Below are 26,651 nucleotides of genomic sequence, written 5' to 3'. Positions count from 1 at the left end.
AAGTATAATTTATATGACAAATTGTCAGAAGTATATATATCTTCTTCAATCTGTAGCAATCTTGCATAGCATGCATAAGTAGCAAAGAGAGAGAGCATTATGAAGGCAGCTGCTGCTAGAACAACTGCTATGATGATTCCTCTATTCACTGACAATCCTGAAAATAAACAATATGAAAACAAGAAATTTCGATGATCTAGACACGAAGACAGGAAATTTTAGAGAGAAATGTGCACAGTGGAAGAGTTTTTGGAAAACAACAAACATGTAAACAATGAGCACATGACTATGACCCTCTTGTGGCAACTATCCCTTTAAAAATATGGAAAAAGTAAAAGCAGTTTCATCTTGTTTAAAGTTCTTTGCATCATTACATATACAACTTATATTCTCAACTTAACAATACATTATAATTCTCAACTTAGACATACTTTATTTTTTTGGTCCTGCAACTCAATAATACTTTAAAATCATTAGTTAGGGTCTTTTATCCAAATCCATTATTGATCTTTTGAAAGTGGCATAATGTATCAAACTGCTAACATTAATCACATATTAAAGGGATATAAATGCAAAGCACAGAGTACAATTTAAATTCAGAGCATTGGCATTCCATCAAAAGCTTTCTTAAAATTTCTAATGATGTGGTGGCATTTTCATTGAGACTCAAAACATTTTGATTATGTTGCAACTATAAAAATCGAAACAAAATAGTTGAGAATGACACAAGTGCCTGGTTTTATGTGTTGCAATTATGATTCATTAATTTGGCAGCGTAAACTCTCTTTCATGCTCACACACGTGTTCATCTCGTGATTATTGTTTGTTAGGATGTTGTTGTTGATATTGATAACAAGAAAAATGTTTAAACATGCTACTTGAACTATAATTTTGCCGAACGAAAACTGTGAACTTTTTCTATGCATTCAAAGAACAAATCAAGTAATCTTTCTTCATATACTACCAAGACATAACTTCAATGTCCTTCAAAAATTTCGAATTTTGGGATAAATTATAATTACATGTTAGTGCTTAAAGCATTATAAAACCTTTTTTTTGTTTTTTTTCCATAATTTGGGCTTGGATGAGACACTTCCAAGTTTCAACCTTCTCTTATGTCTGTTTGTTTGGGGAGTACTTCCTCGTTTTGTTTGGGGTTGGTGATGACATTAATTCAACATTCTAATTCCTATGAGATTCGAGAGTACTTCTGTTCCATTCAAATAAAACCGATGTGAAGACTTCAGCACCTGCAACCTGTAGGAATGCCATCAACACCACTTTTCACTTCAAAACCTGCAAACAAAGGTAGCAATGACATCAGCACCGCAAACAGAAGAATGTCAATGAGCAGCCTTCTAGACCTATTGAACTCACTGGTTCACAATGTTACGTACATTGGGCAATTTCAATATTTTATTAATGATCTCAACATTTTCTTTCTCCATCACAGTTTACCTATAATTAAATTACAAAACTGCCCTTGAAAATTGAGAGGAAAACACACACAAGATTTTACAAAGGATCTCAGAACATTATAGTTTGGTCACTGCACAAAAAAAGTCCTATACCTACGACCTGATAACAAATTATTTACATGGGCCTCGTATATCAAATCCCAAAGTTGCAAAAACTAAATATTACCAAAAAAAACAGGACCTTTTTTCCATGGCTGCATCAGCGTTGTGTGTTGTGAAAACTTAAATATTAACAAAACCCCGAGCAATTATTTAAGCAAAACAATCTGCCTAACACAAGTAATGTGCCTAAAAGATAAGCGCAGACACATTCACTGGTGTACTAGTACGCAAAATCAGATAGTAAATAGATCAAGCGACAAAAAGTGCAAGACAAGACTAATGAATCATCTTCATAGTTGTGGTTGTCATCATCATCCAAACCAGCATTAGTGCCAAAAGCACTACCGCCCTCTTCATCCCTGACATTTCAAGCACAGCACACAACTGACATCCTTTTGAAATACAAAACATCTTATATCTCTGTTATTCTTGTTTCCAAAACTTAAATTTGGAATAAGTGAGAATAATTCACAAAAAATCAATTGAGGTAACATATTATTTTGATGGCAACATTTGAATCTACGACCTTCTCCAACCTCACCTAAGAAGATCGATCCAGGCATGAATATTTAACCACATAATGAAACACAAACTTTTGGACGAAAATGACAACGGGTCGTTCACTCAATCTCAAAAGGTTTTTTTGTTTTTTTAAAAGGACAAAATCCAAGGGTTTGAAGCAAACAAATGACACAAAAAAAGTTGGGGCCTCTCTACAAGTGTTTTGGAGTCAGAAGATTGAATACCTGCTCCCAAAGAAAATGAAAAGAAAAGAAAATATTCAAGTGCTACAGTAATGGCTTTTATCAGACAAACTTTGTCCTGCAAGACATCTGTTTTGCAGAAATCTTTTTAATGCTAATTGGTACAGGCAATACATTGTAGTTCTGGTATTAAGTCATTGACTGCTATTGCAAGAAATTGAAAAATTGAAGTCGGTGCATAAAACATTATAAAACTTTTGACAAATTGAATAGAAAGAAATTGAAAGGAGCTATAGAATAATTAATTTACCTTGCTTGATGGACTGGGGTTTCAGCCTACAAAACTCCACCTCGTCGTTTATTCCATACAAGACCTTAGCTTGAAAGGTTTTAATTTGACTGTCAGCTGCATCCATTGCCTCAAAGGTAATATAAAAGGTTATACCACAACCACCCCCTGCGGTTACCTTCAGCAGCTTCACAAACTGAATATTCGCACCCTACACAAATTAATTGTTCAATAAAATGTCAAGCATCACATAATAATTCTAAAGAGGAGAAAAAACCAGCGAAGGCACACGAATTTCCTTAGAAAAAAACAATAGAAAAAATCAACCTTTTCCTTGTTGAAATGCTTTATCGCTAACTCAGTAAGAGGATTGACTAGTTTGATCAAACGATCAGACATTTGACATGGTCGAATTGCACCAAACAAAGAATACTCAAAAAAGTCATCAACCTCAAAACCCTGTTCGTCCAAAAAGACATCCATAAATATTGTAAATTGACAAAACCCTAACATATACAAAAACATATACAGACAAAGGGGTTTGAAAAGAAAAACACACAATACTCATTATAAAGTGAATAGGAAGCACTCACATCGCTTTCCGCAACCTGTCTCATATACTCGTCCACTACATCATCAGGTAGAGAATTGGTGTCGTCTGAGATGACCTCGTCTTCTTCTTCTATCAAAACATCTTTATCACCGTCGCCGGACTCCGTTCTAGGCTTTTTTGGTGGAGGCGCGAGTGAGGACGCGGAAAGGGTCGCCATTCACACGGAGATGCAGAAGCAGGAGAAGTAGAAAACAAACGCGCTTTTTGATTCTTCTTCAATCAAGGAGAGCCAAACATATGTTATATGTGAGGGGCCTGAGGGCTGTCGTATTGTGGGAATTGATTAGTCAGTTTTGGGCCATGACTGATCAGTGCGTTTGAAGCGTCTCGACATTTATTTTTATTTGGGCAATGGATTGGGCTTACTGTAGCCATTTTGCTATATTTTGCTGTCGTGGGCCATCAAGAAATTAAAAAATTAAAAACTATCAACTGCGTGTGTGTGGGCTAATTCCAATGAATTTCAATGATATTAGTTATCTAAATCTATATATCTATATATCCAGTAGTGCTACATATACCACATTTTTATACCATAATTTTATACCACCTTATGTGGCAACTTACATGGCATTCATACATTGGATATTACAAAATAAAAAGAAAAACCCAAAAAGGAAAAGAAAAACTTTGTCCAATAAAGTAATGACACGTCAGATGGTATAAAAATGTGGTATAAGAATGTGGTAAATATAGCATTATATCTTATCTCTCTATCTATCTATATATATAAAGCAAACACCCCTATTAGGTGAAATTTTCAGAATTTCCAAAAAATACCCTTCATGAATTAAAATGTTAGAAGAATAAAAATTAATATATGGAGGATAAAATGGTAAAGAACAACAAAATTGTAAACCCAGCGTGTGTTTCCTAAGAGCAGTTCAACTTCATCCCACTATCTATGCCACTATCCCACTAAATGCAAACTTAGCACGTGTCAGCATGCGTCAGCGCGCGTCAGAAGGGTAATTTAGGATTATAAATTATAGGGGGTTTTGAAAGAGTTTCTAGATGGGTGGGGGTTTAGACAAATTTTTTTGGTGATTAGGGGGTTTAAAATTAGGCACTAAATAAAGTCCACGTTATATTTTGTTTCGTGTTTTTAGTGCCGAGCGCTCGGTGAGTTTTTTTAAAAAAAAAAAAAATAGGTAAATTGCCACTGTCACACAGTGACAATTTATTAAGTGTTTTTGTAATTTAAACAGCTATTGTCGCACAATAAAAATAATTGTCAATATCTGATAGTGACAATTTCCGAGCGTACAGTGGCATTTTGCTGAATGCTCGCCATGGTCACCGAGCGCACGATGGGTTGTACTGAATATTACATGAAGGTGCCGAGCGCTTAATTCATTAAAGTGGATCTATTACAGTGTTTTTGCAAATTGGCCAATCGATCAGGGTATTTTTTGTTTCGGACTTAAAAAAAAAAAAAAAAAAACTTTTTTTCTTTTTGCCACTTATTAATTGATAGAATATAAATGAGACACAAAACAAATTGTCACTACCTTCCTATGCTAGGATTAGGTATTTGCACGTCTTCGATCTTTCTTTCTTAGATGTAGTACAGTCATTTCTCATTCCTCCTCTTTGATATTGAACCCTATTTAATTAATACAATGGTTGAAACTTGAAACTAGTAAACATTAAAGTGAATTTAGCCCTTAGATACATTTTTCATCACTTGTCTATCCCTTTTTTGTATTTAATTATTTATCAATCTATCACTTATTTCTCAAATTAAGTCTTTTGGGTGAGCATTTTTGTATTAATGGATTGTACCTGTTTTAAATACTGCACTTATCTGCCTAACTCTCTATTTTATATGCAATATACCATGTTACATTTTATCAGGAAAATGCTTGACTCCTTCCTGTTGGATTAATAAGAACAATGCAAATATCCACATATGATTTATTCATGACTATAATCAGCTAGCTACTTTTCCTATATATTATAATAAAAGCTTGAACTTTGACCCAATTTTTATTTTAACACCCAAACTTTAAACTATCTCAATTGAAGAGCTGGACTTTCAATTATGTGTTTAATAAGTCTAATCGATAACTTCTATCAAAATGATTAACGTATGTAGCCATATGCTCATCACATGATCGATAACGCGTACTTGGGCAGACACAATTTTGTCACTTTAAATTCAAACACTAATCCTATTCCTTCCCCAATTCAACCACAACAGACATTAACAACGCTGCTTTTACAGATATGAACAATGACTGTTGGATTGAATTAAGCAGAAACTTTGTGAAGAAAAGTACAAAGAAGCTCATGTTGCCCAAATATAAAGTTGGGAATAAAGTCACGTTAAAGTCATATAACTGAGTTTGTGGACTGATCTGATGTACAAGAAGCTCAGACATAATCTTGGCGAAGGGCCATTAACACCAGTACCACCATGAGAAATGGAAAACTGGCAGAAGTAAAACCACAATGCTCCCAATTTTTTGGTAGGGAATCTTAACTCCTCGATCTCGGGGTGTATACCCAAAATCCAAGAAAAAGCTAGCCATGAAGTTAGTCAATCCCATAACCATTCACCTATTGTTCCAAATGAAAACAACAACCCTCAATAACAAATTTACAATGCTTACAAGATCAAAATTCACGCAACAGAAACTGGGTGTTTCAACATGGAGCTAAGCAACATTTCAATCAGATTTATTAAATGTCAATCAAATAATGTATCTAAGAATTGTCACCAACTATTAAAATAATGGTGCATTGAAACTACTTTAACTATGTACAAAGTTCGCAATCAACGTGAAAATATCAAACTAGTACACACTAGTTTTGTAACACCCCGAACCTCGGGTCCATAAATACACTGAAACTTTGATATTTAAACCTCTTTTGAGTCTTGAACTGATAGAAAATAACTAAAAATATTTTTATCTAATAAAAATTTTAGTAAAAACGTTGGCCATATAAGCATCCAATTGACAGGCTCCACATTGGTACCGTACAAGACTGTCACACCAAGTGGACCATCTACATAACCTTCCACCCGCACCGTCGCAACGCCGTCATGCGAGTGGACTTATGGTGTCCCTTGTACCGTCGCAACGCCGTCATACAAGTGGACTTACGGTGGCCCTTGTACCGTCGAATCGCCGTTGTACAATAAGTCAAAGTGTTGTACGTGCACGTAGATTGCCCTTCCACCCACACCGTCGCAACGCCGTCATGCGAGTGGATTTAGGGTGTCCCTTGTACCGTCGAATCGCCGTCATACAAGTGGACTTACGATGGCCCTTGTACCGTCAAATCGTCGTCGTACAATAAGCCAAAATGTCATACGTGCACGTAGATTGCCCTTCCACCCGCACCGTCGCAACGCCGTCATGCGAGTGGATTTAGGGTGTCCCTTGTACCGTCGAATCGCCGTCATACAAGTGGACTTACAGTGGCCCGTGTACCGTCGAATCGCCATCGTACAATAGGCCAAAATGTCATACGTGCACGTAGACTACCCCCAAAGGGCGAGGCATCCCGGCACACGGCTCAAAGCCTATGTGTGTGCCGTGATGGGTCCCAAAGACCTATCTGTATTTGTACCTGTGGGTGAGGGTACTTATATGGCGATTTGAAAATCGCTCTGCCACTTTCTAAAACCATTCTTGTAAATAGATAAAGTCAACGGTTTCTTAAGCTTTTCACAAATCCTCAAATCATGCAATTAATAAATCGTCTCAAAATAATATAGCTCTTAAAACCATGAAATCAAAATGTCAAACCAAAACATTATAAATTCATTGAAAGTAAGAATAAATCTCAATTTCAATTCTCAATTGATTATATTGGAAAAATAATCATTCGAAAAACCATAAACCTCTTCATATCAAAATCAACTCACCATTTCAACAAATCCAAGTAACGCTCAAGGCAACAAGTAAGAAATTAAATCATGAAGCTTCATAAAAACGTTTATAAAAAGATCAAAGTCCACTCAAAATCTCCAATCACGTTCCATTCCGTTTCTCAAGGGTTACATAAAATGACCAAACTACCCTTAGAACTTAACTAAAAGTCTAGGGTTTACTCAAACGTTATCTCGAAACTAAATCGATTAGTTTTAGTAAAATGAATATGAATGCCCTCATCAGTAAAATACCAAATTAAGATTTCAGATTTCGGATTTCGGGTTCAATAATCAAAAATAGCATCGGGTTACGAATTATCCCGAGCCAACGTACCTGTTAAGACCAGACAACCAACAATATAAAATAGATTCTTCAACTAGCTATTAAATAACCGAAACGAACAGCCAACCACCACACACGGTGGCTGCCCGGCCACAAACAACACACAAAAATGATCCCAAAAAGTCACCGAACCTAGAATAAAGTTACTACAATTTTAGGGAAGTTGAACAATACGAAAAAACCATCCAATCTACCGCCACAAGTGGCGGAGCTGACGGTGGCAGCGGCGGCGCAAACCTAGAAATACCCAAATTCAACTCCAAATAATCATAATCATATAATAGAACCTTCAATTGCACAAAAACAACACGAATTTGAGTCCAATTTCAAGATATTCGAAACTGACATAAACCCTAAAATCGAATTTCTAAAATCTCAAAATTGAACATCAACACCTTAGGGGAAAGATTACCTGTACCTAGAGGATCGATTTTGTCGACTAAACCGACGGCCAAAAGTCGCCAGAAACGCCGGAATCAGCGGCGGAAGCCGCCGGCCTTCACAGCGTCGATTCGCCATCGGGGGTGTCGTCGGAGCCAGGGAAACCCATAAGGAGACTCGCCATGACGAGAGGAAGACGACCCAGGTAGAGAAGGGTCGCGACGTCGCCGGAAAATCGAGATCGCCGGCAAGGAGACTCGTCCCTGTTTCGCATCGCTTCTCCGTCGAGGGTGGTCGCCGGAGCAGGGGAGCGGCATGGCTGAACTCGCAGGGGCTTGGGGAAGAAAACCTAAGTGGTCGCCGCCCCCAAATCTGCCGGAAAAGGTGAGTCGTCGCCGGAGGCCCGATCGGCTAGAACTGGGTTCGATTTTTAGGGGTTTCGAGGCTAAACAGTGCACAGTGCACAGAGGAAGGAGGAGGGAGGAGAGGCGAGCTCGGGGAGCTTTCGTCCGCCTCCATCCACGGCCGGACGCGCGCCCACGCGCCGGTGACAGTGCGGCGGTGCTGAACGGACGAGAGAGAGAGACGCGAGAGAGAGAGCCAGTGGGGAGTGAGAAAACCAGCGGGGAGAGAGAAAAATAATGCCTGCCTCCAGAAATTTCTGGATTTTGGGTATTTAAAACCCTTTCATGCAAAATTATAAAATTGCCCCTTCTTTCAAATGTCTGTATCTCTCAAACCGTAACTCTGATTTATGCGTGTTTTGTGTTTACGAACTCGTGGACTCAAGATCTATCCAACGGGCCCAAAAACGAAGGCAAAAGCCCACTAATTTTAAAAGTCAACTTTTGTGTCAAACCCAATTTAAAACAAACATTAAAATTAAATTAAAACATTTTTATTTCCCAAGTAAATCCCAAAATTTTTAAAATATTTTTCAAAATAAACCTTAGAAAGAAAATACGGGTCTCACAAGTTTCACATGATACTTTTGAGCCATCAACACCAACACTAACAGAAATTCATAATCGATACCCAAATACAAATATTAAAGGTATTTTCGTCATTTATATAGTAGCTAGAGTATTTAAAATTTTAAAAAGAGAAAGATAATTCTAAATAAACCTACCAAATTTGCTCACTTGACTCCACTAACTCTTTTCTTATAAAAATTAGAATTATATAATTTATTTATTTTTTGCCATTAAAAATAGAATATGTTTAATCAAAGGTCCATTGATTTTAACTACCAAATTTCAATAATTTTTTAATTTAGTTACCAAAATTAAATAGTATTTTAGATTAGTTACTAGTTGAAAAGTCAAACAAAATAATAAAATAAAAAGTATTATAATTTACAAATATTACATTACATACCACTATAATAAAAAAAATAAAAATAATATTACATTACAAATATTACATTAATTTATACTATATTATATTAAAATAAAATAAAATCAATCCAGTCACAACTTTACTGTGACTGTCATGGTAAATTGAAAGAAACAACTCACACCACTATACTATGTATTATTTTGAGCAAAAATATTGTTTTGACCTCTATTTATACTATATTGTAGTATAATTTCTCTAAAAAAAAATTCAATTAAGTCACAACTTAACTATGACTGTCTCACAACTTAGATGTGACTGTCGTTCAATCACAACTAAATTTGAAGTTGTGAGTGTCGTATAGTTACAATTAAATGTAAAATTGAGACTACATTAGCAAATTTTCATGATAATATAAAAGTCTCAAAGACAATTTTATCAAAACCTTATAAATTTTAACTAACACCCATCATATGTGGGTTAAAGGACAAAAATGTCAAATGGAAAAGGCTCAAATCAAAGAGGTCAACATGTTTGTGACCTAATCTAAAAAACTACATTTAAATTTGGTAGTTCATTTGAAATATTATATGGTTTTCATGCTATACCAAAAAATTATTAAGATTTGGTATTTAATCCTAATTTTCTATTTAATCAACTAAGAAAATATTAAGATGAAAAATACTAAGAAAATAAGAAAACATCAAAATGAAAAATTGAAAAAAAAAAATTAATAATAGCAGCTCCCCATCCACAGCCATGGAAGAAGAAGAAGAAGAGAGAAATAGGGGTGGGCATTAAACCCGGAATACCGAACCTATACCGGTACCATCCCAAATTCGTCCCATACCATTTAGGTCCCGTGAATTTCGGGACCATCTCGTACCAATTCCTAATACAACGGGATAAGATCAGTACCAACATTTCAATCTCATCCCATACCGTACCGTATCGTTTATAATTTATTTTATTTTATTTTTATTTTTTAATTACGTGTCACACTTTGGTTGGCTGTTTGGGCAAGTTTATATTTCTAGTATAGACTTGACCACAACCAACCATACCCAATGCCAATACCCTAATCCCAAATTTGTTCAACCTTTCACTCTTCACTCTTCCCATTCGCAGCCTTTGAGTCTTCTCTCTTGTCTCTTCTTTGAGTCCTCTCCAACCAAAACCAAAAATTAAAATCAGATTACCAAAACAATTAAACAAGAACAACCTCTCCTCTCGAATTCCTCTCGAATTCGAAATCCCCTTTAAAACCCCTCTCAAATCCATCTCAAATTCTTTCTAATCCATCATTCCATCTCGAATCCCTCTCGAAATCACGCTATCTGTCTCTTGAATCTTGATCAGATCGTCATGGGACTGGGTTAGGGCTTCGAGTGGGTCATATCTTCTCAGCTTCAAATGGTAAGCTTTCTGGGTTCTTATGGGTTATGGGTTATGGATTATGGGTTCTAGGTTTTTTGTTATAGGTTCTTGGTTATGGGTTATGGGTTCTGGGTTCTTCGGTTCTTGATTAATTAATTGATTAGTTAGTTACTTAGTTGATTAGTCAGTTTCAAATTCCTAGTTGATTAGTGTAGCTTGTTATCTGTGATTTTCCAGTTGATTAGTTACTTATCCAGTTGCTTTTCTTACTGAGTTACTGATTTTGGACATGGTTATGTGGTTTGTTTCTTTGTTGATGTAGTCTCGATCACAGTAGCAGGTCCCAAAACCCATCCCGAACCCATCTTGTTCTATATATTTGGTTTTGAAACGGTATCATGGTAATCTCGTCCTGATCTCATCCCGAATGCAACTTCAGGGATTGGGAACGGGATGAGGTCAATCTCATCCCCCCGTCCAGCCCACCCCTAGAGAGAAACACAGAGAGAGAGAGAGAGAGAGAGAGAGAGAGAGAGAGAGAGAGAGAGAGAGAGAGAAAGAGTGGGTGGCCGGGGTTGTCGGAGTTTTCCAGAGGTGAGGGGGGTCGGGGTATGGGGAGAGGGGGACTAATCGTGGTGGGGGGAGGAGAGAGAGGGGGAGGGGGGCGATGGCGAAACCGATTTGTTTATTTACTCTTTTTTTAACAAGATGTTAGAGAACGCGAAGTAGGCAACCACCTCTTCCTAAAAATATTTAGAGCCCCCAAATTTTATAGATCCTTTATATATTTATATACTATATTAAGCCCAAGAAACGTACATGAAGAGTCAATAGGTCAATTTTTCATGGTTTGCTTTGGACTGTCTAAATCTCAGGGTCAATCCTACTAGATGTGTTAAGGAAGCTCAAATCAACCACATATGATATGCATGAATATAACTAGATAATGTGTTAGCTAACCTTTTTCCACATCACTTTTCTTTATATTATATTTTTGGTTCGACTTTCCTAGCTTTATATGATCAAATTTCTTTACCAGATGAGAAAAGTTAGCAAATGTGTAGAGTATACTAATCAAGTTGTTGTAATTTACAAGTTCCTATATATTACTTGATTTTATGTTGTTGTAATCTTGTAGTATGATGTGTGTTAGTACATTTTTTCTGCACTATAATATTATTTATATTGATTTACTATTAATGTTTTAATAGAATAAAAATAAAAATACATATACCGGGGCCTTGCATACACGAAGGGGTAGGTGGGGCGGGAAAGGTATAGGCACACCAGACCCCGCCTTGTTGCCATCTCTAGATATATCATCCACAATATTGACATAAATATGAATACATGTATAGCTAGCAAGCCCTTGATCGATATCTTAAATAAGCCATCACATTAATACATACAGAAGAAATGTGAGCTACTAGATTGTAAAATTTTTAATTCAAATAAGACATGTAAATTGCAATCCAATAACTCACATTTCTCATATTTATAATACAATTTCTCTTAACAAAAACATCATGTTTATTAAAAAGCAACCAAGCCATTACATCACCAGATACAAATGAAAAATACACAACATGTTTATTAAAGAGAAATAAGAAAAAGGCAAGAGAAGAAAAAAAAAAAAAAAAAAAAAGGAGTGATTAGCTTGGAGCCTTGGACTAAGAAAATCAAATGCCACAATATGCCTGGATAGCATACTCAGTTTCATGTGTGGTGCATTTTTTTGTTCTAAGAAATTCAAAATGATCAAATGGCTTATACTGTAAGGGATGGTCCTTTCCCACGAACTCATTAGGAATTTTTGTCACCCCTTTCTTTGCAGAAAACAGTCCGAACGAGTATCTTACATCATTATCCCTCAAGCTAACTCTATGCTTACAAGCCCGTATCATATTGTTGCTCCAAACCTAGGCCAAATGAAGCATGCTTTCCAACATTATGTCTTTTGCATTAATATAAAGCTAGCATTGACAATTGATTGCTAAAAAAAAATCATGTACACGTATTTTACACTTTGAAAATACTAATAATAATGGCATACCTGAAATACATCACCTGCTAGGAACATGAGAGATGAAGGCAAAGGATCAACCACTATCCACTCATCGTCCTTTGTATTTATCTCCAAACCATTGACATGATTTTGATGGAGTATGGTGGAAAAAGTCTTGTCTGTGTGACTGGTTAGGCCTACACCAATTCCATTGTTATTCTTGGGATCTTTGTATTTATTAAATCGGAGATTGTAAGAAGTCAATTGGACGTGATCATCATGGTACTTCTCCACACCGTAATTTTCAAACACCATTTTTGTCACAAGTTGATCTAATTCCGCCATCACTTTTGCATACACATCAGCACTCTCACTACCCAACAAGGCAACAAATTAAGAACAAATTTATATTACTATACATAAAAGTGAATCAGTATGTTCAAGCATTCATAACAAATAGTACGTACGCAAAATGTAGATTAAATTAATTATACCGAAATTGATTGTTTCCATTTGGCCAAAAATGGTGAGTGAATTTCTGAATTTGTTCTGGGTTTGCTTCAAACCCCAAGGCTTCGTGGGCAGAATTCGCAGTCACATAGGAACCAGGCTTAGGCTTTCCAGAATCATCTCGCATTTTGATTTGGGTGGAGAAATTAAACAACTCCTCCAATGTGCCAAAGATGGTGTTATGAAGCTCCAAAGAAACCTTGTTGGACAAGACTGCCATGAAACAACCAACTTCTTCGAGTGCCTGACAAACTTGTTTGCGTGCTGAGACCCAACAACTTGTCCCTGGCTTCCAGCAGTCCTCATTGGAGAAATCCACCACTGGAATACTGGTCGTCATCTGTTTCTTCTTAAAATGTGTAGGAGGTTTTGAGGTCTCTTAAGGATAAAATGATGCAAGCTATAAGATATGTGTATACCCAAAATACAGTAATTGTGCATATATGTATATATATATAGCCACATCATTTAATTATTAGGCATGCATGCATTTACTCTTACAACCACTACAATTAATGCATTAGATGTATTCAATTTGGATCATAAAAGAATCTGTCAAAATCTGAAAGTGTTAAATTAGAATTAAAAAAAAAAATCTATCAAAATCTAAAGTGATATTCAAAAAGTCCCTAATTTTAATGGAATGCATTAATTGATGAGATTTGGTGGATCATGGTGGATTTTGATTTGAAGATATAAATACTAAAGACCATTACAAATCCGACATTGGCCTAAGGAATTCAAGAAGTTCAATATGTACTCTCTACATCCCCTTGTAAATCAACTCAATTAAACCCATCAAGCCCCATATGAACTCCAATCAATTGCAAGAGCTCTGGTGTAAGAGCTCTCCCACCCACAACAACTAGAGCCCCAAGCCCTCAATCTGATCTGATTTTGAAGTTTCATTTTCTTTTAGGGTTTTTATTTATCAAATAGAACAAATTTAGGGTTTTTTTGTTCTATCATGGCTTCCATCAATATGTGCATGACATGTGATCAATTTTTTAAGAAAAATATAATTGATTGGATGAAATTGCCTCATTTAACGTTTAAGTGAAGTAATAGTTCTAACGAATGCATTTTTGAAGTCGGAGTCCTGATCTGATTTCGACACCTAAGTTGAAGTCATTTTGCTCAAATTTTCGCAAATGAGAAATACCTAATGAAGAGAAGATGAAGGCGAGCAAAACAGCAAATCCATTAGGAAAATATTTGGGTACTCATTTTTGAGTACCAACCTTGTACTCAATGATAAAGTTAATCATCTTCTCTCTTATGGTGGATCTCATCATGAGCTCATATAATTGGTGGTAAGTACAGAGTGGTACTCAAACTTTGTCCAATCCATTAATCCAATGAAATGTTCCATTGAACCCAATAAAGAAAAAATCCTTAACCGGGTCAAGCTATATCCATTACCCGATCCATTAATAGCTTCTTCTTTTTTTTTTGGCCAAAAAAAAAAAAAGCCACCGTTTTCTCTTCCTTCTCTTAAATCGTTCGTTCATTCTCTTTTGTTTTTTTTCAGTCTGTCTCACAGTAACAGACACAAACATTTCAATCAATGTCTTCGACTCCAAAGAAGCGCCCGAAACCCAAACCCAATTCTAACCCCCACTCTCACTCTTCTCCATCGTCGTCTTCTTCTTCTTCTTCAATTGCACCACTATTGGAACCACCCCAGAATTTCTTTCCCTCCAAAGACGAGTTCTTGAGGCTCATAAAAGTGCTTGCCATCGCCTCCTCGGTTGCTTTGACCGTCAATTTCTTGTCCACCACCTTCACGAACCGCCATCCCAAGCCCTTCTGCGATAGCCACGTGGACTCTCCGGACTTTCTCTCTGGTGGGTCTCTCGTTTCTTTTCTTTGTTGCCGAGATAACCCAACAAAAATTTCGATCTTTCATGACTTCTTTTGTGGTTTTGAGCTAAACTTCCTTTGTGGAATGGATGGTATCTTTTTTGTTTTCTTTAGTGGGTTGTTGTTTGATGGGAAAAATCATTTCTTTGCTTTATGTTTGTTTTCATTGGTAGTGTTCAGTTTATATGGTTATTGTGTGCTCTGTGGTTCTGTCGCTTATAGACTTTGTTTGTGTTCAATGCGCTTGAATTTTGATTGCAATTTGTGCCTGTACGTTTGCGTTATGGAAATTGATGACTCAAATGTATTTGTGTTTTGAAAGAAGTAATAATAATGTGAAAAAAAAAAACAAAGTAAAAAAGAATGGGAGCACACAAAGAAATTTAGGTGGCTCGGCGAGATTGCCAGTCTCATTCTGGGCACGCAGGCACCTCACACTTTCTCTCTTACACCAGCACATTACACACTAGGAGCACTCTTTTGTAGACTCTAACTGTTGAAAAAAAGTGGAGAAGGATTTATATATAGGCGATGAAGGTCGGCAATCGCTGTCTAGAAGTTTCCTTTGATTGGTTACTTGTTGTGGCACTTGATGCTTAACCAGTTTTTCAAGAGATACAGAGAAAAATGTGTTGCGGCCGGTGTTCCCTATAGGCGCTGGAAGGAGGTGGAAAGGATTGAGATTGTGTTTATTATGAGTAGAAACCAAAACCAAGTTGAGTAGCCAATTAAGGCAGTCTAAAGCTGGTTGTTTGGGTAGTTATCTAAGAAAGCTACCCAGCTTGCCAAGGCAAGCATTGTTTTATCAATATTCATTAAATTGTTGTTAGCCATTTATCTTGAATGTCAAAAATTCCGGTTTTGGCTATATAATTATTAACTGCATGTTCCCCAAGACTTACTGTCACTAAATTTGTTATGGCATAATCTTCTAATCAAGTTATATTCATGTTGTAAGTAGACTAGAATTCCATTTGGCATAGGACTGAATCATGTGTCTCGAGGCAATATTTCTATGCTCAAGATTCTTTGCATCGTAAATGACCACAATTGATAGTTGCTTGGTTGTGCGGGGATCATATAAGGGTGGTGCATCTATTAAATATAACCAAGTGGTTGGAAGAAATGACATCTTGGTTTTCCATCCATACTTTGCATCTTCCTTTCCGCTTGTTTTATTTTTTATTCTTGTTTCACTTAAATCAGTAAGCCTCTTATACCCTTCCAGTAATAATCCTTACATAATGTTTTCCTGATTGTTTTAGCATTTTCTTGTGGGCATTTCACTGCTTCCTATAGTGTATTCTCTAGTTCCTTTAGTTCTTCTGGGTTGCATGCTTATTTCAGGAGATCCATATTTTTATGCTGATATTACATTTTAACCAATTCAAATGATTGCAGATTCTTGTGAGCCTTGTCCAAATAATGGGCGATGTTATCAAGGCAAGTTGGAATGTCTTCAAGGTTATAAAAAGCATGGGAAGTTTTGCATAGAAGATGGAGATATTTACGAAACAGCTAAGAAACTTGTGGGTCCTGAAAATCTTATTCTTTCTGGTGCACTAATATTCTGGGGATGAAAAATTGCATAAGTTATGCTGGAGTTATAAGTCCGGAAAAATGCTCACCTAAGGACTTGGTTTAAGGACAAGTGAGGGACAATGCATTTAAAGTTTGAATTTAATACAACTGTTGAGATCAATAATCCATTGAAGTGAATCCAGCACTTAAATGCATTGCCCCTCAATTTAAGTCCCTTAAGTGAGCATTTCTGTATATTATATGTAAATATATACATATATATATGTATGTATATACTGGCAGCTTCAAGTGCGGGACGTGCGCACCTGAATTTTTTTGTATGTGTATATATATATATATATCACTTTCTTACTAGGAATTTGTATACTGCAGGCAGAAAGGGTAGAAATTCGTCTTTGTGAGGCACATGCTGAATTTATGTGCTATGGAACTGGAACAATTTGGGTTTGTCACTTTTCAAATCCTATGAAATCGATCAGATTTATTTCTGTATTGTTATCTGTGCTGGCTGTTGAATACAATACAACAATGTTTGAGTTTGTCTGTGCCTAACAGGTTCAGGAGAATGATATATGGAATGATTTAGATAAGCAAGAGCTGGTGGAACATGTTGGCTTCAACAATGCCATTTATATGTACACAAAAGAAAGGACGATGGAGACCGTTTATCGAGTTTTGGACACGAGAATAAATTCTCATGGGTATGTCATTCCTCATGGAGAGAAGCTCAACCTCTTTCTGGATGTCCAACCGGACTAGTGCACCCCTATTAATCAAGCTTCAATTTGACACCAGCTGAAAATTATATGTTTACCTTCTTCATGTGTAGGTTCAAAGAATTGAAGTGTCCTGATGTGCTGGCAGAACATTACAAACCGTTTTCATGTCGCATCCATCAGTGGATCTCTGAGCATGCATTACTTATCGTGCCAGTTTGCGCATTGGTATTCCATTCTAAAAGGCAGCCTTTAATGCTTATGTTTTAGTATAAACATGTTGAAGCTTGTTGACAGTATTGAGATCTCCAGCTTGTGGGATTGACGTTCTTACTTTGGAAACTCCATCGGAGACGACATTTATCGACAAGAGTTGAGGAGCTTTACCAACAGGTATAAGATACGATTTATTCTTTACTTAAGAGGGTCTTTTTTTTCACCACTAAAGCCCAACATGTGGAATTCAACTTATATTGGGATGTTGCTATTGCAGGTATTTTAAATTGTTTTCTCATGTTATTACTCTAATACCATGATAAAATTTGGTTTACCACTATTTCTAAAAGCTTAGCTGTTAGGATGTGGGTCAACAATTATTTTATATTCTAACTCTGATAGATTTGAACTTAGGATCCCATGCTCTTACTTTGATACCATGATAACATTTAGTTGACCACTATTACCAAAAGCTTAGTTGTTAGGATGTGGGCCAACTATTATTTATATCCAAAGCACTTTTATTGCTTCATAACATTTTCTTTGAACAATATATTTCAGATAGATGTCTGTGCAGTAAATTAGATACAAAACCCTATGAGAAATGGGACAAGCTAGTCAATGCAAGTGCCTATCAATAGAAATATTTTTTGGATGAGTGAATTAGGCTGTACCTTTTTAAGTGTTGAATATTGGAATGAGTGAATCTGAAGAAATTGATGAGAAGGAAGAAGAAAAGAAAGGGGAGTAACTCTTTAGATAATATGAGAATCAAAAGCCAAAGAGAATTTTTTGAATAAATTTCCATAATTCCTACGTGCTCTTTGTTTGAAGAGAATTGTCAGATAAAATGGGACTAAATAATTCTCTATATATATATATAAAACTTATGATAACGAGGTGAGGAAATTAAAGAACTTCACTAAGGTATATCCTCCACGTAAATAAAATCAATTAGCAATTGAACCTACTCAAACCAAACCTGTAATGCAAACTTGCACGTAAATGGGGATGACAAGGCAATGTATTGTAACCTACTCTCAGGCAAATAGTTGTAGCCATAGACATAAAACAGTAAATTACTGAACAGACCTTATTTGGCTAACTATAAGTGAAAAAACAAATAAATAAAGACTGTTCACTTATCGTCATGATTATTTCCTTTGTCCTGGCCATGTGGGGCTAATCATTTCCTTATCATCATCATCATTTCCTTTGTCCTAGTCACAAGAGTGCTAATCTTTAATTCTTTTCTATTATACTCAATATCTCCTATTAAAGCTATTTTTCTTTTTGTATTACTTCGATACTTCTTTCCATAGTCGAGTGGTGAGGCCCATGGTTTGCTCCCGTGTGGTCTTGTGTTCGATTCCTCAAAGGTACCTATCTAGCTATTTGCTAGAGTTTCCTGCCTCCCAAAGATTGTAGGGTTCAGAGAGGGGCCCCAGTTTCAAAGCCGGGTCCCGCCTGGGGGATTTTTGGGTATAAAAAAAAAAAAACTTCTTTCCATATTGGTATGGACCTAAATGGCTATATAATATAGACGAATAGATGCATCTACTTTAACTAGTTTTTCTATGGTTCTATACCACCAAGTCTAATTTCTCTTATCACTTATATGCGCCACCTCCATTGCTTCTGTAATGCACTAATATTTATTTTTGTCTTTTCGAGTCACTCCTGTCTTCTTGTACACTTATATTATTTCTATATTTAAGTGTGTTTGTGTGTGCAAATTTTTTAGAGATAGTGGATTTGACACTTCAAAAAAGAATGGAACTTTCCTATAGGGGTTTCAGCATACTTTGATACTCAGTTCATACAAAGAGTTTAACTTGATAAACTATGATCTCATGCAGTGGAGAAAGAACTTGGGATGCCAAATTTGTGCTTTTTTATGGTCGCAATACCTCACTCTAATGAGCACATCTTGAGCTTCCCTTTCTTTTTAGGAGTTGGAAACTTCCATGAATGTCATATTTCAGTGCTCTGCTTACATATACTAGTTTTAGCTGCTACCTTATCACTTTGTGGGTCCCTTGCATGAGTTTTTTGCCAATCACAACAAATCTCCACCCATGTAAGTCAGTTGAATTTCCAAGTCAAGCTTTGTAAAGCATGCTAGATCCATGTTATATCAACTCAAGACATATACTCAATTCATGTAAATTGTTACTTCAAAATTCATACATGCATTCTAGACCGATTGCCAACTATCCACAATTTAGAAATTACTTGAATTTTTTAATCCCTTTGTGTTGATTTGAATTGTTTTATGGTTTTTATTAAAACTAAGATTGCAATGGCCAATTTTATAGGTTTGTGAAATACTTGAGGAGAATGCCTTGATGTCGAAGAGAGCGAATGGTGAATGTGAACCATGGGTTGTTGCATCTAGGTTGCGAGATCATCTTCTTTTGCCAAAAGAGAGGAAGGACCCTGTATTGTGGAAAAAGGTATTCTTATCTATCTTTGGATTTGATTATCACCTTCGATCTTTACTTTCTTGTTCTTTTGATATATTCTCAGTATCCAAAGTAATATTTCCTCACCAAACCAGAAAATTAGTATGTATTTAATTTAACTATATCATAGGAGTTAAAATTGCATTCACATTAGTCTGTGCTTGTACATTGGCTTGCTTTTGTGGGATGAGAAAGTTGCATCTGCTTATATGATCTAATTTAACTGACCATATTCACTGGAATTGAAGTTTTAGCATAAGAACCATTTGAAAATGCTTTGATTGATATGGTTTTTCTTATTTATAACTTTATCATTTTTTTCTGGAAATAGTTTATCAATTACTGAATTTCTTCTTTAATCTTATATAGTATAAACTTAATAGTTATTATAGATTATACAACTGTGAATCCTATTTTGTTTGCGGGGAAGCCACACCTGACATGCTGCATCAGGCCTACTATCACTAGGCCCAACCCATGCCTTCTACTTAAGCAGGCTGGCTCAGGCCTGACAAACTTTGGACTTGGGCTAGGATTGGGCCTGGTGGGTCAGCTGGGCCAATGATTATACTTATGATATGTACAGATATCTGCGAGATTTATGGCACGTAAATTGTGCTTTACAATCAATTCTAACTTGCCCTGCAGTCCTGCACCAACACAATGGAGTCTCCCTTGAAGCATGCATCCTTTAGAGATATATTATTTTCCCATAATCTCTATTCAACATTATAAAGTCCTACAGTATATTTGTTGTCAATATGTAAGTCATTTATGTCATTCATCCACCTTAATATACAAAAGAATACTTATTTTCAAACCCTATAAAAAAGTTACCATCATGCTAGGAAATATCATTTTCATAGTATGAAAGATGAAATTGAAAAGTTCAAGTGCTTGCACTTTGCATAACTTGAATGTTACTTGGTTATATTATTACCTATGGAGAAAAAAATACTTATATTATTACTTATTTTAATTGTTTAATTCTGTGGTTTCTGTTATTCTATACAGGTTGAAAGTAATTTTAAGAATTTTTTTTGTTATGTTTGTAACAGTGAAATGACATCTGCGTTATTTGCAGGTAGAAGAGTTGGTTCAGGAAGATTCTCGCGTAGATCGTTATCCAAAGCTGGTGAAGGGTGAATCGAAAGTGGTATGGGAGTGGCAAGGTATGCAGGAGCACTATGTGTTTATTTATGTGAATAGAGTGTCCCCAACATGACCCGATCTCTTATCTGGCCTTCGGCCCTTCACCATTTTTTTTAAAACAAAACATTATTTCCAAACCAATAAAATTTTTGAAACTGAGGGATTTTTTGGAAGCACAGGGCAATGGTGAATTTTTCTGATGCCTTCAATTCTGTTTCTGTGCAATCAACTTTGGCATGTCAACTCTCATTTTGTGCAGTTGAAGGCTCTTTGAGCTCTTCAAGGATAATCAAAAAGGGTGAGGCTAGCAAGTTGAAGACCAGCGAAGGCAGGGAAAGAAGCTCTGATCAGCATCTCCACTCACTGAAGGCTGGTGAGTCACGCAAGTTTTCATTTTTTATTCAAAATTGTGTTTATGTTTTCATGAACTAATTAATGCCCCAACTTCCGAGCTCATCTCTATGCTCATTTTGTTTCTAAATTGTTGTTTGCCTCAATCTAGTGGAATTGATATTTGTTGGACAACTCTTTTCATACAGAGCCTAAGGCACTGAATTTTGATAAGATGATGTTAAAGCAATGACCATTATCCCATCACCCCATGGACCAAGGAGATTCACAATGTTGTCTTTGTAAGGTGATTCATAAGGAGAGGTTGTAAAATTGTAATGGGGATTGATCAATATGTCTGATCAGGTATAGTTAACTGTTTGATGAAAGAATACAGAACTTATATTGCTTTGATCAGCTCCAAATAGTTGAATGGATGGGTTTCAGGTTTTCTCCTCCTCAGCTTACCACACCAGAGCATTAACCAGATGGAGCTTAGGAGCTATTTATGGCTGAGTGCTGGCAATACTAGGAAATGATTTTTCTTTTTCTTTTTTTCTGCTGTAATTTTCATATACCCTTAAATTGTTTGCTCCTCTTCAGCCCGTACTCTTTTGTGTGTATTTTCATGGATGTACCAAAGATTTTATATGATGCCCATGTTGAGAGGAACTAGTATTTTGGATTTTCTTTTCTTCTTGTTTATGCTTGTTTCAATACTAACCGTGTAATATAAATTTAAGGATTGTAAAACTCACACCCAAAAAGTGTTAAAAATCTATTTCACTTTTAGCTCACCACCTTTAGATAATAAATATATGACCGGTAAATACATGACTAAGATTAAAAGTCCAATAAAAACAAAGAGGATCTAAACAGACTAAACCTATTACCTACTTCACATTTACTATACCTTATTTTTGTATTTCTTGGACTGATTACTGTACCTCAATTAGTTTCATAAGAAAACAAAAGGAGAAAGGAAACCCTTTAATAAGTGCAAAGTTCGAAATTAATGGGACATTGACGTTATTAGTAACAACTAACAAGAAAATGTATATGGACGTGTTCATTTGTGGTTGAACCATGCTTCTCATGTCTTTGTTTGTCACTTTCATCTTTTATTTTTGATTAATCAAATGACTTAACAATATAGGCACGGCATAACCCCTTTTTGCATAAAACAAAAAACAAAAAACAAACAATTCTAATCTTATAATAAATCTAGAAAAAGTTAAGAACTCTACATTTACCTCGAGTTTACACAGCTTATAAATCTTGTTGATACACAAATCTTTTGTTGCCATTGATTTTGAAGAAAATTACTTAAATGGTTTTAACATATGTAATTATAATTAACCAAGGAACATAACTAAAATTAATGATTATTTTTATAAAAGAATTCTTGCACTGCATCTGAAAGATGGGTGTGACAAGAAATGGTTGCAAAAAGAGCAGGTGGCATGTGGCAGGCTAGTATGGTGACTGTCGGCAATGGTTTTATGATAGTGGAGTTCTGGAGTGCATATGATCCAATCCAACTGCCAACGTTCTAATAATTATTATTGCTTTGTTTTTGGTTTTATTTGAGAAAAAAAAAAAAAAAAAAAATCTCCGCCAGGAGCTAAATGCCATCACTAACTCAAACACCTGCATACAGTTGAAATTATTAGTGGGGGTGGTGTCATATCTTGGTCCTACCTCAATCCAATTATGAATGGGAGTCCATGCTCCATGGCTCATGTCTCAGTTATTTGAATTTTGCTCAAATGATAGTGTGAAGTCTCTCTCTCTCCTTTTGTTTTCTTTCATTGCATTGCTTTCAATCTCAGGTCAGGATCACATGAAAAATATAACATTTTCGACCATAACACCTAGTTTTAATTATAGGTTCCTATTAATCATGTGCTAGAACAGATTTCATCACACAATTGGGTTTACAAAAGGAGCGACTTATAAGCTGAATTAAAAGGAACATTAATATTATATATGGACATAATATCGGGCAGGCTCCTTCTGTTGAGGTATACCTCAACTTATTTATGTTGAGGTATACCCTATTGGGACCCACACGAGTCGTTTTGTGTCAATCCGAACCATTCATTTTTTACATCTCCATTGATAGATCATCCTTGCAAAATATTAGTCAAATCCGAAATCATTTGTCTATCTAACTTTGATAAAACAAATGAACGGTTTCATCGAAAATATTTGGTTCGTCCATTTATTTGATCAAAGTTAGATAGGCAAATGATTTCCGATTTGACTAATTTTTTGCAAAGATGATCTATCAATGGAGATGTAAAAAATGAATGGTTCGGATTGACACAAAACGACTCGTGTGGGTCCCAATAGGGTATACCTCAACATAAATAAGTTGAGGTATACCTCAACAGAAGGAGCCTGTAATATCGGGTCACTAAATAATTATATATAATAGTTGAGTGAAAATTACATCAAAGAAAAGAAATGACTAATATCAAATTATTTGAGCCAAAGTCAATAAAGTGATGTCGGTTACAAAAGCGCCTTAGAGTGTTAAGATCCTAATATCTCATAATGGAAAAAATTGAATACCCTGAACAATAACTAATATGTAGTAGTTTTACAAGGCAAGTTCTAGCTTTGGCTTAAACCAATAACTAATAACCAAAAATTTATAAAAAACTTGAGGCAATGCAAAGGAAAGAATGTGAACTTTATTGAACTGATATATAAGTGATAACCGAATAACAAGTATGAATCTAAGAGAACAATTAATGACCTAAACTAAGATAGAAAACTAAGTTCAGTTGAACTGTTATATTTCATGAGTGTAAAGTAAAGCCTCCAAACACAATCCCCATATAGTCTTCCAACAAATTATAAAATCCCTCAACTTGGTATTAAACTATCAAACTTTTAAAAATGGGTCAATGTGACTCAATTTTTTAGGATTTCATCTAAATTTCTGTCTAAAATTAGGGTTAATTTTGTTTTTTGTTTTTAAAGAGATAACGTTAGGTTCTTTAATTAAATTTGGAAATTTTTTTTTTTTTTTTTGTAATTTAAGTTTTGAAAGATTTTAAGTCAGGTTAAAATAGTCTTTATAAAAACTGATGTGGCAACAATAAAAATAAATGTGGCAATGCCATGTCATTACGGCACATGAATTAGGGCACCAATTAATAACTTTATTACTCCCCAAATAATTTTTTTCTAAAATTTTCCATATGAACATGCACATACAAAAAGAATTTTGTATTTTCTTCTTCAAGAATGATCTATATATTGAGCATTAAACCATATATAACGTACACTCAAAATATTTGTCACTTTTGCTTTTTAAAGGGACTCGAGCAAATAATTTTGAATGGATTTTATAGTCAAATGACCCAAATGCAAACTACTATACAAAAATGACTTCTTCTTTTTTTAAGAAGTTAAAAAATTTAGTAAGAGAAAGAATATTATACCGTTATTTCTTTTGACCAATTTCAACTCACATCTGGCCATGCAAAATGGTACGTACAACGATCTGGGAGCAAAATTGTCACATATCAGAATCAATTCTCATACACTCTACAAGTAGGGAAGAATTAATGAGATCGAGCCTATAAAAGGCCAATTGGTCTTCCTATTAAGGTACGAAAAATCTTTTCCTGCAGCTTTAAAAACTTACTCGAATAAGAAGAGACTTGAGCATCAGAGTGTTTTTTTTTTTTTTTTTTTTTGCATGCTGATACCCCTCTCTACTCTTATAATTCTTGTTAACCAAAGATTGTGTTATATATACTTCTCAAACTCAACAAAGAATACTACTATGTTAAAATTTATTCGTGAAAGAAATTTTGATCCAAAAAATGGTCATATATATTTTTCCATAGTGGTTGTCAATGTTATTGTACCATAAAGTCCCATATGAATTATGCTAAAAGTTGTAGTTTTTTAATTTTAGGATGACGAGTGCTAGACCTGGACACACTGGACATATCTTTATTCCTTTTCCACTTTGTCTCTCGCAAATCTGTTTGACACTCCCACATGCGTACGTAGGTGACACTGTACGTGACAGCATGAGGTGAAGAATATATTCACTTTTTTGTTTCGGAATTTTTTTTTTTTTTTTTAAGAATAGTTTTGGAAACATATTTGATACTAGATCACCAAATATGAATGAATATATGATATTTATGAATTATGAGACCTATGGTGAATTGACTGAATTCAGCCAACAAAAAATAATTTAATCTCATGATATTAAATTCTAATGGCATATCTGCTCTCTTATAAATAGAAAGATACAAACTAAAGTTAAGATTTCAACATAAAAAATAAAAAAAATTAGAAGGGTGAAAATTAACTATATTTTTAAAATAACATGTAATAATCTCTCCAACCAAATTTGTCCGAAATAATAAATTCTAATATTTAATTTTTTTTATTCATAAAATATGTTTGTCAATCTCAACACCACACCATTAATTAATAAGCAAATTGAATTAATGTTAAGTCATCTAACAAGATTTTGAAAGCTTCTTGCACTCATTTGAAGGAGGACAATTAAATATCACTACCAATATAATAGTGTTATTTGCACTTTTTTAGAAGAGTGGAGGAATACACTGAAAATTTAGAAAAGTTAGTCAAAATTAGATCATTTAAGACATTTAATAGTCCATTTAATGGCAAAAAAAAAGACATTTAATAGCCCATTTTTTAGATTTCCTAAAATATAACACTCAAGGGCCAATCAGGCATTATTCAAAGGAAATTTGAACAATATACAAGTGTTATATTTATCATCTTTAATGGAAAGAAAATTAGCTAGTTTTCATAATTTCCCACGTACAATCAAGGAGAGCAAATGACTCCACTTTGTTAAACATGTAGGTAGCCTTTTCTTTTGGATAAATGAGGACTTGAGAAATGATATGAGAATCATTTTCCATGTTTAGAATCCACACTTCTATTGACCAAAAAAAAAAAAGAATCCACACTTTTAGAAATGATTTATTTATTTGGAAACGAGCAAATTTTTACATGAAAAAAAGTCATGATCCCCTCTTAGAAATCTTACTTGAAATTTTGAATTACCAGATTACTTTACTCATGAGCCATAAATTGAATATACCTTTTATATGAAATGTTCATAATTGCCATTCCCAACTTTTTTAAACATTGAAATGAGAATAACATGCTCAACAAACGTATTTCGTGACACAAGTTAAGCAAAATTCAATAGGAATCTGAAATGACACAATGGGAACACACCACAATTAGACTTGTGAGTCGTATTACTTTGTTACTTAACCTTATCATTGTATATTTGGATCTCTCTTTTATTTTTACTTTATTTTTGGGATTA

At 35.0% G+C, this 26,651-nt stretch overlaps 2 protein-coding genes, 1 long non-coding RNA gene and 1 pseudogene across 4 annotated transcripts; 1 reads left to right on the top strand and 3 right to left on the bottom strand.

Annotated features, from left to right (window-relative positions):
* Positions 1-12: 12 nt before the first annotated feature.
* On the bottom strand, positions 13-3,409 carry LOC147273576 (UPF0725 protein At4g29550-like). The gene is made up of 4 exons (XM_086256881.1): positions 3,167-3,409; positions 2,901-3,032; positions 2,595-2,784; positions 13-1,296 (listed from the first exon to the last, which is right to left on the bottom strand). The coding sequence occupies exons 1-4, from the start codon at positions 3,341-3,343 to the stop codon at positions 1,244-1,246; spliced, it is 552 nt and encodes a 183-aa protein (XP_086113007.1). The 5' UTR covers positions 3,344-3,409; the 3' UTR covers positions 13-1,243.
* Positions 3,410-5,479: 2,070 nt separating this feature from the next.
* Positions 5,480-8,426, bottom strand: LOC147273575 (uncharacterized). Its single transcript, XR_015119773.1, has 2 exons — positions 7,825-8,426; positions 5,480-5,748 (listed from the first exon to the last, which is right to left on the bottom strand). It is a non-coding gene; the product is annotated as an uncharacterized LOC147273575 (long non-coding RNA).
* Positions 8,427-11,187: 2,761 nt separating this feature from the next.
* On the bottom strand, positions 11,188-13,360 carry LOC147273574 (putative 2-oxoglutarate-dependent dioxygenase AOP1 pseudogene; annotated as a pseudogene).
* A 1,188-nt stretch (positions 13,361-14,548) lies between these two features.
* Positions 14,549-21,989, top strand: LOC147273573 (Man1-Src1p-carboxy-terminal domain protein). Of its 2 annotated transcripts, XR_015124288.1 has the most exons (11): positions 14,549-14,867; positions 16,285-16,412; positions 16,798-16,869; positions 16,981-17,126; positions 17,255-17,369; positions 17,454-17,534; positions 19,676-19,813; positions 20,907-20,994; positions 21,234-21,347; positions 21,514-21,670; positions 21,752-21,989. XR_015124288.1 is itself a non-coding variant. In XM_086257620.1 (10 exons), the coding sequence occupies exons 1-10, from the start codon at positions 14,588-14,590 to the stop codon at positions 21,555-21,557; spliced, it is 1,206 nt and encodes a 401-aa protein (XP_086113746.1). In that variant the 5' UTR covers positions 14,549-14,587; the 3' UTR covers positions 21,558-21,989. The 2 variants fall into 2 exon arrangements, 1 of the variants encoding a protein (XP_086113746.1); XM_086257620.1 differs by having other exon boundaries at positions 21,514-21,989.
* Positions 21,990-26,651: the final 4,662 nt, after the last annotated feature.

The sequence above is a fragment of the Dryas octopetala genome, chromosome 9 (assembly GCF_963921425.1).
Source record: "Dryas octopetala chromosome 9, drDryOcto1.1, whole genome shotgun sequence".
In the NCBI taxonomy this organism is placed as follows: Eukaryota; Viridiplantae; Streptophyta; class Magnoliopsida; order Rosales; family Rosaceae; genus Dryas; species Dryas octopetala.
The sequence above is the reverse complement of the archived record's forward strand: the minus strand, read 5'-3'. Positions and strand labels throughout refer to the sequence as shown.

What these genes read in the sequence shown, in the direction of transcription:
- LOC147273576 (XM_086256881.1), bottom strand. Translation starts at nt 3,343, where the DNA reads ATGGCGACCCTTTCCGCGTCCTCACTCGCGCCTCCACCAAAAAAGCCT. An exon ending in GACAGGTTGCGGAAAGCGAT is followed by an intron (nt 3,033 to 3,166) that starts GTGAGTGCTTCC and finishes TTGGACGAACAG; the next exon opens with GGTTTTGAGGTTGATGACTT. An exon ending in AGCATTTCAACAAGGAAAAG is followed by an intron (nt 2,785 to 2,900) that starts GTTGATTTTTTC and finishes TAATTTGTGTAG; the next exon opens with GGTGCGAATATTCAGTTTGT.
- LOC147273573 (XM_086257620.1), top strand. Translation starts at nt 14,588, where the DNA reads ATGTCTTCGACTCCAAAGAAGCGCCCGAAACCCAAACCCAATTCTAAC. An exon ending in ACGAAACAGCTAAGAAACTT is followed by an intron (nt 16,413 to 16,797) that starts GTGGGTCCTGAA and finishes TGTATACTGCAG; the next exon opens with GCAGAAAGGGTAGAAATTCG. An exon ending in ACCCTGTATTGTGGAAAAAG is followed by an intron (nt 19,814 to 20,906) that starts GTATTCTTATCT and finishes CGTTATTTGCAG; the next exon opens with GTAGAAGAGTTGGTTCAGGA.